Below are 13,581 nucleotides of genomic sequence, written 5' to 3'. Positions count from 1 at the left end.
CTGCTTGAATTTTCAAAGGAAATCCATTATAAACTGGCTATGTACACATTTCAAAGCTGGGTTAGTCCTGTCTGCTCAATTTCTCTTCCAATCAAGGCTGGTTTTCTCTCCTCTGATACACTCCTGAGAAAATGTAAGAAAGACTCATAAGTCAGAGTTGCCACTTCTTTTGTGTTGCAATCCAATTGTAATATTACAGATGTAATTCCCAGATACAAAAATATTTAGAACTTAATTGCAGAGTTAACTGAGCTAAATTGCACCAGGTCTACAATTTACAGAAACCTTTACTGCACAGAGTTGACCTTTCCACAGGAGCCCAAAGAGTTTAGGTGTCTCATGACCAACAATTCTCAGAGAATGAGTAATTACTTCAGGCTGTTTTTAAAATCCTATCATTAATACCTACAGTAAAGAAAACAATATAGAAGTAGAAACTAAAGCCCATTATGATGAACTTCATAAAGATATTGAGTTCTTCCCCCTCTCAAATTCCTGATCTTTGAGTATCTGATTTTATAACCTCAATGTTTCACTAATTCTGTACGTTTCTATTTCTACATTCTTTTCACTAGGGGAAAACGTGGGAAGAAATCAGACCCGTTTATCCAGAGGACTCTACAAACTTCAGTGCAAAAGCAAGATTCCCAAAAGACTTTTTCATCATCCTTATAACAGTGCAGCCTAACAGAGCTTGAACATTTTAATGGCTAGTGATGAAACACCACAAAACAATCCAAACCATAACAAGGCGAACTGACTGTAAGATGGACTGCAGTTTCAGTGGATTACCCCTTTGGCCCCAACCCAAAGTTTAAAATGCTTCAATCCTAAATTATAGAGAGATTGAATTATTTCAGTAGTCACTGAAGGGCTGAATCCACAATTCTGGAGAGTGATGTCCCCTATTAAGAGGTAAAGGGGGAGAAGCACGAGCAGGGACACCACAGCTGAACGTGCCTTCCCATGCCTCAGTTCATCCAGGCCGCCAGCAGCACTCACAGCTTGGTTCCTTGGGCAGAACTGCCTGGAGCATCCATTGAATCCAGACAGGTAAGGTGACCAAGGGGAAAAGATCCAGACACATACACATGAAATATTTATCTGTCCCACACAAAGTTTATACACGCAAAGTCCTCTGCGCAGAAGCATGCGGGAGGACAAAACAGCCCAACAGCTACAAGACGCCTCTCCTAGTCCTGCCCAGGGGCTCTGCACCAGCTAAAGCCAGACCACAGCCAACGACCCAAGGCAGCCTCCAAGTGCCAAGAATTTTTCTCAAAAAACATCACTTTGGTGGTCACCCAGCTTAACAGATTTGATGGTAGATTTTAGACTTGCTTGTCAGATACATGGGATCTTTTATAATTATACAAATTAAATAAACATAATATATGAATTGCTCTTTGCATAACAGCCTTCCTGAGGACAGCAAAAAAACAACCAGTTATGGACATGCGAAAATAAAGATGCATGAAAACAGAGGTCAAATTCCAAAATCATCACTATGAGTTAAACCTTTACTCTCTCTTTTCCCCAGTACACTCCTCCTAACTATCTTCATCATAGTCTCTTCCTCTCACTGTTTATCATCTCTTGACAGTAGAGAGTCTTCAGGGTGGGGGCTGTTGCAAACAATTCTAGGCATGTTTGTACAGTGATTTGTAAAATGAGTTCACAGTCTCAGGTGGGACATTTATTTGCATTACTGAAGTACCTCAGTAAGAGAAATAAGAATGGAAACTACTAGAAATCAAAACTATGCTGAACTGGGTGGAGAACACACATAAAGATGCTTTCTGGGCATTTAAACAGGATATATGCATGTACTTTAAGACAAAATAAGTTGTCTTCAGACAACTAAAGAGCCTTTAATCAAAGTGTGAGCTGTGTATAATCAGTTTTACAGCCACCTTTGACTGACTTATTCACATTATTTGAGCTACTCACAAGTTCTCGTTGATTACAGAAAGAAAACTTCCCCAGATACACATCAACTAATACTTAAGAACCCCAAAAGAGTTGTCTGGCAACCCACCAACACAGAGCAACAAAACATGCACTGTTAGGGGAATGATATTTAAAACAGCCATTCTGGGCAAAGCATCCTTGCAAAGGCTACTATTTTGTTTATTCAATTTTTTTCTGTTAAAAATGTATCTTTATAAAAGTAAGTAAAATAAATCTTACATGAAACATTATTGGCTGGAAGTGACAAAGTATATGCATACAATTATTGGTTTCTCCTATAAATTTGTGGCTGTCTGGCAATTCACATGCTTAGGAAGCAAGAGATTCTCATCACACACTGTCACCTGGCAAGTTAGCTCCTCTTTAAAGTTACTAGAATCCACACAAACTTGGTGTCCTTTCATATTTTTTTCTTCAAAGATACGTATGTCCAAAACATAGTTCCAGTTGACACTGGCACAGGTTGCCCAGAGAAGTTGTGGATGTGCCATCCCTGGAAGTGTTCAAGGCCAGGCTGGATGGGGCTTTGAGTAACCTGGTCTAGTGGGAGGTGTCCCTGCCCATGGCAGGGGGGTTGTAATTAGACAATCTTTAAGGTCCATTCCAATCCAAACCATTCTATGATAGAATATAAACCTGAGGGTACAGAAAGAATTACCCATTCAAAAGAAGGAATTCCTCAACTTGTTTTATATTCTTGCATATATGCACTGTAAATTTTTATTGCTCCTCATGTTCCACGTCAGAATTGGTATGGACTGAGACATAAAGCTCACAGTAGTAAATCGAACTGTACAGTCTGCTCCCCAGGATGGCTGCTCATTCCTCATCTGACTTCTTACCTGGCTGTGAAGTTACTGCACTTGAGCAACCACAGCTATTAGTACAATCACAGCAGGCCTGGCAGCTAGATTTCAACATCGCTATTAATTGAGCCACATAACATTCCTACAAAGCAAGTAGTATTATACTCCTTTTCAGATACAAAAGAAAAGCACACATAATGTAATCCATGCCTTGTGCCTTATTTACCTGGTGGGAGAGCCAAAATTAAAACCTAGGAGTTCTTCTGCTACTCCTCTGTTCTAATTACTATATGCCAGAATAACTCTTCTGGTACATCCCTTGAAGTGTTCAAGGCGAGGTTGGATGGGGCTTTGAGCAACCTGGTCTAGCGGAAGGTGTCCCTGCCCTTGGCAGGGGGGTTGGAACTAGATGATCTTCAAGGTCCCTTCCAACTCTAACCATTCTATGATTTTATCACTTGATTTTGAAAATGCAATAAATATGACGCTCCCAAAATAAGATCACCACTGACCCAGTCATGTCTCAGTTAGAATTTAGGGTTAGAAAACTAATGTTGCATGTTACAAGCATTTACAAAGACACAGCAGATGTGATTTAACAGTCTTGCCATAAAAGCTATTCTTATAACATTAAGAGGTTCTTGTGCTGTCTGCAAAAATTTATGGCTGCATGTTCATGTGAAGTACTAGAAGGGGACAGTGAATTCTTTCTTATGTTTGTACAATCTCTGTGTCAAATCAGCAGCCCCCAAGCAAGAGAGTTAGGTCTGAAAATACCAGTATCCAGCAAAACATAGGAATCTATTCTAGTTATGACTTTGCAGCCCATGCATTCTGTTTTTTTTGGGGGGTAAAAGCTATATTAAATTTCTTGTGTCAGTCCCAGCTTGGTTCCTTAGCTGTCAGACAAGGCACACTTTCCCTCCCTGGTGACTATATGCTTTAATGACTGTTGGGATGTGGGCAGCATGCATTTACACATTTTATGTTTATGCTGAAATTCTGAAATGTGCAGTATTCTTGATATCTGCCCATCGGGTTATTAAGTCTATGTCCACTAAAAGTAATGGAAGAAATTCCTGACATCTCTCTATCATGTAAATGTTGGTTCAGTTTCCATTATATACTGGCTCTTACCTGTCAAGGAGAAGTTCCAGCACTTCCTTAGTAGAAGTAAAGGCCCTGTATGTCGAGAGGAAGACACTGATGTAGGTAAAATCATTATCCCCAAAAGCTGTCAGAAGGTTCTCCACAAGTTTCTCCAAACTTCCAGCTTTTATTGTCCTAATCTTGCATGTTTCATACTGGCTGACAGTATGTTCTGGAGGTAACTGGTCCCCCTCAGCCTACAAAGTTGAAACAAAAACAAAGCACAAAAATCAGACAGAAGCCAGATCCCTGACACAGCTTTCACAGATTCAATTCCATCTTTTCACAGGAATAGTCCATCTTTAGTTACTATAAGATTTTTTTCAGTTTTGGCTCTCTGAACACCAAATGCTGTATCAAATAACAGAGGGTTTTAGTAAGTTTAAGGTATTTATCTGACATACTCCACATAATATTTTATAGCCTGACTTCTATCAAGTTATCTTATGCTCCTATAGTATATTGTTATCTAAAAGAAAATCCATTATCCCACAAAGAATATTACTAGAGGGAACAACAGTGGTAATTCAGTGTCCCGATTAACTTCTGAATAAACATGAAAACTGACCACAACTTAAGCATCAGCACTTGTGATTCTCCTGCTTTTGAAAATACCAACTTTGGGTTGCCACGCAGAACATAAGGAAATGAATACATTTGAATGTGAAACATTTCATGATGCTTTTGCAAGGAGGGTGTCAAAGTCATCTTGCAAACATGCCATTATAATTTTCTCTTACCGTTTCCATTTGGGACAGTATTTGTCAACAAATCTAGGGTTTGGTGTTGGGAGGGTGGTGTGGTTTTAAACAGCTTTTGTTTTTAAGGCTTACAGCCTGCTTTAAGTCAGAAATAACTAGATTCATTCCCTTAAATTCTGCCACTATTTACAGGACAGTTCAGAAAATTATTTTTGTGACCAGTTTAAATACTTATTTGTTAATAATTGTAGTAATAATTCATACCTGTTGTAAAAAGCTTTAAAAATGGGACTATAAACAAAAAACATTAACAAGAGCAATCTAACAGAAAATTTCTCTCCATCTTTTGAGTTGGCTATCTGCAAGAAGGAATATTCATACCACTGAACTCTACAGAGGCAGCATGGGGTAGCATATATTTCCCTTTCTGCTGCGGCCGTTTAACAGGGACCAAATGACTGACATACCGCATCCTCAGCTTGAGGAAAATGTGCTGTGACATACCTGCTGTTTTACCTGATTGCAATTACATGACATGCATAATCACTATAATCACATATCACCAGCACCAATAAAACTCCAGTAACAAAAAAGGCTTTTTCCTTGAGGGAAACAAATGGTTTGAGCCTGTTCAAGTGTCTGCAACCATAAGTGCAAAGAAAAACCCTGTCAAAAATCCCCAGACATCACTATGATTTATGTAAATAAAATATTAGAAGGTCATCTGAATAAATGAAATATCTTTTTGAAGTAAACTTTTATTCACATTTACTGCGTTTAGAAAATATTTTGTTTAAGGCTAGGATTAATAAGATCATGCAAAGGAAAAAGTCAGGCCATCATGAAATATTTCAAGACTGTAAAAAAAGAAAATCTTGAATCTTTTTAGGTTAGATTAAATATATCAGTAGAAAAATACTACAGGAAATAAACTTATACTTGGCCTGAGCACACACCAGTCTAGCTTAGTCTGTGCATCATCAATTCTGCAATCTCAGGATAAAAACTAAGGAGTTCAACCCATTTTCATTGCAGCAGATTTTCTCCTCAGATATGCACTCACAGCAAGCTTTCAACTGGGACCGCTGTGATGTTTCTCTTCTGAATCACAACCTTCCTCTCCTGGGTAACAGCTTCTGCCATATCACGATACCAGATAATAACAGTATATCATTAGGTCACATTTCCCAGCCTTACAGTAATATTTTGTAATTTAACAGCTCTTCTGGGTTTTGAATATGAATTAGAATTTAAGCAGATTGAAAGACTCCCCTAAGTAACAATACAATCCATATTTTGTGTTTCTCCACGATTCCTTGACAACATGTTTCATATTCATCCTGAGGAAACACCACCAGACACATAGCCATTTTGACCAGAAGTTTTGCTCCAGAAACTGCCTACTGAGGTACGAGTTAGAGACAACAAGGCCAACAATATTCCAATGTTAACACAACATCTTGGTACTAGACTGAGGACACGAAGACAGCACATTAATGACTTAGAGTCACTACCAACTCTGCCTTGGTAAACTGACAAAAAAAAGGAAAAAATTAATCTATTCATAAAATAATTAGGAATGGATAACCCACCCACTTCATATGTACATCACTACCTTCCATTGCTTTTGAATTATTTAGAATAGATATCCCTTTTTGTTTTAAAAAACGTAGACGTCTTTAATATTATTCTAAAGTTCTGCTACTCTTGCACGGGGACACTTCATTTCTCAGCTTAACAAGGTCCAGCAAACTCTTGTTGTGACATTAAAATACAACATGCTGTCTGTATTAAGTAAACAAACAAGCAAACAAACAAAAAAAACCCCACCAAAAAAAAACCCCGCACCACAGACTAGGAAGGGAAACAAAAAATAGGAATAATAGCAGTAACGCACAATGTTCTGGACTTTCTAACAAGAACTGGGCCCCAGCACAGTTTTTTTTTGGCAGAAAAGTGTCTCTGTGTCTGTAGGAATCCCTGGAAGAGCCAGGAGTATCTTGTAGGATAAAGACACAGGGACCTGTCAACAGACTGTAGAGTATAGACACAGCAGGTAAGCAGAGGTCCTAGGAAGCTTGCAGCCACATCTCAACTGCAAAATGGCACCATTTCACATTGAGTTTAAGCCATTGAAAGAAGTCATTCCCAGAGGCTCTTTTCTGCCCACCTGCAACAGCAAACTGGGCTGGGAAAGTGGTGCAGCCAAAACAGAGCCCTTTATTTCATTTGGTGGGATCAGGTTTAACCCATACGAGTTCACCCCATGGCTGCAGAAACACACAGGCTGCCACAGGGAAAACAAGTTTGGGTCAAGCTGTAAGACAATTTCTGGAAGCACCACAGGTTTACATCTGTTCAAACAGACTGTGAAATTACAGACTGGGTAACTTGGTCTTGTGTCATGAACCCATTAATGCCTTTTATATATAGACAAGGCAATGCACAGTACAAAACCCACTGTTATCCCAATGCAAGCCCACAGGCAATGAAGGACATTACACCAGAGTAACTTGCAAACTTTTGTTCAACAGATCTTATGCCTGTTTTAAAGGTGTATAATCTGTTGTATACCTGACATAAAGGTGTATATAGAATTATATATGATACCACCATTACAGAAATACTAAAAGGATATGTTGTTACCACCGCTATATATCTCCTCCATTCAAGTCTTCCCTATGCAAAACTTGCTCAGGAAAAAAAAAATTCTTGCTGACTTTTCATCTTACAGTTAAAATATACTTTTGAAAATAACTAGTTATGCAATACAACTGCTTTCAAACAGGGAAGAAAGTCTGCACTACTGTATTTATTAATTTTCTATCCAGCAGATTGCCCCACTCATGATATATTGACTTACGGCCGTATTCTAATCAGTGTGAGTAAAAAGCTCTCATTCACTGATGGACTGTGTAGCAAACAAGGACAGAATCTGCTTCCAAGATTGGTACATGCATAAAATTTTCCGTTAATTGCAGCATTGCAACTTCCCCAAGACATCATGTTGGGAGAATGTTAAAAAAACCCAAAACCAAACAACAAAACAACCAAAGAAAATACCAACAACACAAAACAAAAAACAACCCCCAAACCCAAAAATCTAAAACTGAGTTTGTCAGCAAAACATTAAACTGCTAGAAATCATTTTAAGAGACTTTTAGGGAATGTTTGTATCTGTATTATTTTGGCATTTCTGCCTGTAAGTTTAAAAGGAAAAAGGACTTGGCAGACGAGCTCAATAACAGACTTTAAGAATAAGACATTGTGGGCTGAGTTAGCATGCTAACAGGAAACTGCTCAGTCTGGATTTAATCAAGAGGCCATCTCTTCACTGACATAACCAGGCTGCCCAAAGGCAAAAGAGTTTTCATGTTTGCTTTTGTGTTGTCTGCTTAGAGGAATACTGTATCTACTGCTATTAAAAGACATTCCTAAAGCTCTTTGCACGTTTTGACAGTGGCACATGGTGATCACTGTTATGTGGTACCAATTAAAGCCACCAGAAGTTTTGCAGTTTTGTGCATCAAAATGATAAAAAAAGGCTCTCCAGCTCCTTCCATTTCTCTCCTTCAACAACATGTCTAATAAAGATACTAGACCCCAACATCTCAGGGCTTCAGTAAGATTTTCTTGGTCCTCTACAAGACTAATAATAAACAAACAGATATTTTAATTTTAATAATTAACAATATTATTAATAGATTAATAATAAACAAACAGGCATTTTATAGTCTGATTTATTTTATGTTTTTTAAACAGTCTCACTTTGATTTTTCAGGCAAGATTATAGCCTTGTAATCTGCAAATGTAACTGATGAGCAAATAGCTTCCTACAAGATAGACAGCATCTTTCAAAAGCAAATGTAGAAAGACTGAACTGAAGTATATTCTTGCAAGTCATTTTTTGAGGTTCTGTGGGTACCAATGTAGTTTAATTCTAACATCTTTACTAATCCTCTGCAATGCTGTACCTTTAGAGGGGCCCACTCTCTTTTAATGCGATCATCTTACAGCTATACAGCACAAAACAGTACCCACATATGCAGTTCTTGCTGAAACAGGAGAGGTCCATGCACACTAAGACACATTGAAGCCAAAAAGTTACTTTAAACACAAACTGACTCCAAAACCAGCTGCAGATGCCCAGTACTGAAGGAGCGATAATTCAGTTCCAAGCTGGTTACAATTAAGGTCCTGACCTTGCCCCGTACAGGCTAGCTCCTGAATCTCACTGACTCACAAAGGCGTTGTGAAAGTGCAAGATAGCCACACACACAATTGCAGGATGAGGAAAAGATATGAGTATCAGCATAATATCCAACAGAAGTCTTCTCTTTGCACCAGCCACCAATACAGGCCTTGAGTACACAGGTCCTCAGTTACAAGCAGCTTGTTACCAGCATAGTTTGTTACTAGGTGTGTAAAAGCAACACTCCTTTATGAATCTGGCTAGACACCATGTGCAACCTTTGATACCACAATCTCCACTTCCCATCAGTCCTTCTCTGCAAGACTGGCAAAGATACGCTGATCTCTTGCCATTTTGTCTACCGATGACAGGAAAACAAAGCAAAACCTGCATATGCCCCAAAGTTGCCAGGTATTTCACTCAGTTTGACAGCCATTATACAGATCTGGATCCCACAGCCTCATGGGCTAAAGGTACAAATGCTACCTGTTAACCTTCGATCAGATTATAAATTAATTATAAAAATCTACCACCTCCTAAATTAATGGTACATCCTAGCAAGAGGGAGTAGAGACTCAAGTTAAAAAAAAAGTTCAAATTCTGAACAGTACAAAAATAAGCTGCTACCCAAATAAAGACATACAGGATTGTAGTCATTATTTCAGAAACACGGCTGTAAACAATCACTTTTACACCAAAAAACACTGGTCTGCAGTTTTTGTCCAATGCAAATATTACCTCTTGAGATTCTGAAAGCGAGAATCATGGAATGAAATCAATGTGATTGTTTTTCATTAGGCAGACTGGAAAAAAAATACTGAAAGAAAACAACTGGAATGAACAATAAGTAAATGAGATATCAAATATTCTTCAGGCTTAGTCATTTAAAACATTACCACTTTACTAAAGACTTGTTTTATTTAGAAATTCTGCAAAATTATTTTCAAGAGCACCTAACTAACTAGTGTCTCTTAAACTCCATTTTTACTGTTTTTGACAGATTTTTAAATGTTTTTGACTTTCCTTGAAAATTACAGCTTTTCCAGATGGGGAGTTTTCCACTCTAGCTATTTTTATTAACTTACTGGACAGAGAACCTATGCTGGAATAAAACTGCCTAAAGTGCAGTAACTTGTAAGTTCAATAAAAATAAGGTACTTTAATCAGGAACGGCTGTTTCATTTCACTGTTTGTCTAAATGTGAATCAGCTTTAACGTCCTGAAAGTATAATTAAGATGCTTTTGCCCTTATTTTTTTTTTATATTTCTTCCTTACACACAGGCTCTCCAGCATAAGCCTTTAATATCTACATTCATCCTTGGGGGCAGAGGAGAAGGAGCGGGGGGGAATAATCAAATCATGGAATGATAAAGCTTCAAAAGCTCCAAAAATACAAGTATCCATAATACCAGTCAGAGTAGAAAAGCCTAAGGTATCCTTCATTTAACACATCACTTAAAGAAAGCAGCAAGACAGATGAAACAGAAAAGTTGTTTGAAGAACAACTGGATTCCATGGCATAAACCACACAGAACTTCATAATATGACTTCAAGACGCTATGCAAGACTCCTACTCACTTTAGTCAAGTATTTTTTTAAAGAACAACTGCAAAGATATTAACAACTTATTTGACATAGTGCTTCCTTCCAACGAAGATCCTAATGAACATTGTAATTGAGCCTGCTCCCCTTACAAGGAAGAAAGCAAGATTGTTCTGTACACATAGTGACAGATAAAATCCACAGCAGCTGACAATCATGCTGAACTGACTCAAACTCACACACATTGTGCTGACCGACCCCCCCATCTGCACCCCATGACCATTAAAAAAAAAAAAAACACAACAAAACACAAACCCTGTGAAAAGTGGTAATTTTACACTAACAGTACCACATTAACAGTGCACATCAGAAAAAGCAGCGACTGGATGAAGCTTATCAAAAGAAGTCACAAGTATTTGAAGTGTCATTAGGGTTGTACACATCCATGCTTCCTCTTGCAATCAGTTCTGCAATGCTGACAGTATTCAAGAGCCTTGCATCCCACCACTCTCCTCTCTGTCCTTTTACTTCACTCTGTAGAACTCTCAGCCTGGAAAACAGCTTGCATGAGATAAGACTCTGAATTTGAAGCAGAATTTCCACTCTAGGAAACCGTGGTTTAAAATGCAGGATTTGGGTGGCCAGATCTTTTGCAGCCTGCAGACTCCAGGCAGCGTAAACGCCTGCCTATGCAAGAGCAGCTGCTTTTACTGTACAGTGCACTTGGAAATAAAATTAATATGGAGCTCTCTGCAGAGCTCCCTCAACTTCACTAACTCCCGTTTCCTCATTTTGGATGCTGCTGAAAATCAGGTGTTGACTGCACCAAACTCGGAAGCCAAAATAACTTTACTAGCTCTTTCCTATGATCTGACAGCTAGGGGTATTCCTGGATTTCCAAAGCTCCACCCTTTTCCTTTCCTTTCTTACCACATAAATAACCTTTCTTGGCAGCAACTCAGAGTTTCCAGGACCAGTTAATTCCATGATCATTATACAAAAGGCATTCTCATTTTCTAGTATCCTTAGAGCTCACAGCCTGGCTGGTATCTGTCTGAAGAGCTGGCAAACAGTAACAAAAGCTGTGGTTCAGATTTAGAGGTTAAAGAAGAAGAAGAAAAAAAAAGCCTCTTACACAAATGCTATTGCTCAGTTAGAACCCTTTCACTTAGGCACCTTGCAGCTACTTAAAACCACTCTGGGGAAAATAAGAAACATCATGCATACCATGGTGCTGAGCTGTGCATTCTCACACCATCTGAAGTTATGCAAATTTAGACTCATTTGAGTATCAGTGAACTATGTGGGACTAGCTCTAAAAGAATCAAAGCAAAAGGAAAGAAGCCTAATTTACACATCACCTCTCACTGCATGCATCTAAAGGAGTTTAAGCAAGTGCATTAAGAAATTGAATCTTCAAAGAAGTCTATATTAAAATGGCACTATCCAGCTCTTACAAATGGTGGAACTTACTCAGCTATGGGAACATATAAATTCCTTCTCCAACTTTGGCCTACTTCTGAGAAGCATCTGTGCAGCAAAGGAATGTAGCCATATGATTCAGTGAGAATCAAGTCCTCTGGGGTTCACTGTGCAGCATACAAGCTTTTTTAAAGAGACCAAAAATTGCCCCAGCAGCTTAGCCCCAAACTTTCATCTCTAGCTATTCTTGTATGATTTATGCACTTACCTTCTCACTACTTCCTACCTACAAAAAGGTTCCTTCTCATCCTCTCACCTCTCTTGCTAGAAGGACTTTTAACAAAATCAAGACAAGCCCTCCTACCCTCTTATCTGACATACAGTATTCATTGTTAACTGAACCTGAAACATCAGATTACTTAAATCACTTTCATTTTTGTTTGATGCGTTTCACAGTTCTGCAGTTCACCACAATTTTGTTCTCTCTCAAGCAGGCTAGGGACATATTATTTTCATAATACATCCGTATGTATAAATATTCCTTGTGGTGGTTTTGATCGGACGTTGACGCTTAGCAAGTCCCTAACTTAAAATAGAAAAGCAAGGAAAAGAAACCAGTAAGTCAGGTAAGACTCTTAGTCACGTGCATCTTATATTGTTTGAGGAATAGCTGTCATCAAATGACATTTACTAGAAATACTCTTCTAACCCAGCAAACAAATGTGTCTCACATTAAATATCTTTCCAAAGCCCTTCTATATTAGAGGAGAATTACTTCTGTAAAACTCAGCATCCTCCTCTCTTCAGTGCATAGAAACACCAAAATGTCCAATCACCAGACTAAGCAGTAAATACTAAAATTAATAGGCAGCTAAGTGAGTAGGGCACCAGAATGAAGGCAAGGAAATAGGTTTTATTGCCCATTTTGGCAGAAAAATCAGCCTATTTTGTAAAATATTTTGACTTCTGTAGCTGAAGGAAGTGTTACATAGTGTCTCCAAGAGGGAAGAGCTCTACATAGGATCTTTGGACTTGCATAAAACAGTCAGTGATTAACTGTCAAAACTAATAAAAGCTTTTACAGGTATGGATTATAGAGGGTCCCTAAGAGAGGGAAATAGGCAGCTGGGGCAGCTCCCCTGTGCCCCAGAAACAGTAAATAGCAATTACTGTTTCTGCTAACAACCCTTGTCTTAACTTCTTTTCCTCCCTCCCCACACTTTCACTGCTTCCAGTCTGTCCTGGAAATTCCTAAGTGCTGAAGCCTGCTTCCAGTTCCTAGGCTGAATTACTTACCAGGAACCATAAAGGAGAAAAGAATGGGTGTTGAGTGAAGAAAAATAGTACAAAAGGTGGCAGACAGCTCAAATATTTCAAGTGACTTTGAAACAGCTTTCAGTAATTCTGGCTATAGATTACAATGATAGCTATATTGTGCCTTCCACCTGAAGAGTACTTATCAGTTCAAGCTCACAGTACAGCAAATCTTTTATTTACATACAGAACACAACCTCGATTATGGTTATCTGAAAACACAGCATAATCAAGCAGCAAGTTTCTACTGTTCACCACCCCAGATGTTAATATCATCCATATCTATAAAACATTAGACAAATCAGATTATGCAGCCAAATACGCATTTGGCCACCTCTAAGTTTAGCTGAAACTACTGGCCACTCTTTGCAAGAAGTGCAACTATTTTTCTGCTCACAGATTTTAACTAATTTCAAAAATTTTAGCTGCACAAAGCAAAACATTCACATGTGTTAACCGCAGATGGTAGGGAGTTTGGTTCTT

The 13,581-nt window shown here is 38.5% G+C and overlaps 1 protein-coding gene across 2 annotated transcripts in view; it reads right to left on the bottom strand.

Moving 5' to 3' along the window:
- The window catches only part of RGL1 (ral guanine nucleotide dissociation stimulator-like 1), a 78,290-nt gene that overhangs the window by 45,242 nt on the left and 19,467 nt on the right, over nt 1-13,581 (bottom strand). For both annotated transcript variants that reach the window (XM_009884313.1, XM_009884322.1), the window contains exon 3: nt 3,915-4,123. In XM_009884313.1, the coding sequence (XP_009882615.1) occupies nt 3,915-4,123 (209 nt within the window). The remainder of the gene's footprint in view (nt 1-3,914; nt 4,124-13,581) is intronic.

This window comes from Charadrius vociferus, unplaced genomic scaffold (genome assembly GCF_000708025.1).
Source record: "Charadrius vociferus isolate BGI_N301 unplaced genomic scaffold, ASM70802v2 scaffold220, whole genome shotgun sequence".
Taxonomy (NCBI): Eukaryota; Metazoa; Chordata; class Aves; order Charadriiformes; family Charadriidae; genus Charadrius; species Charadrius vociferus.
Note: the sequence above shows the minus strand (reverse complement) of the source record. Positions and strands in the feature narration are given on the sequence as shown.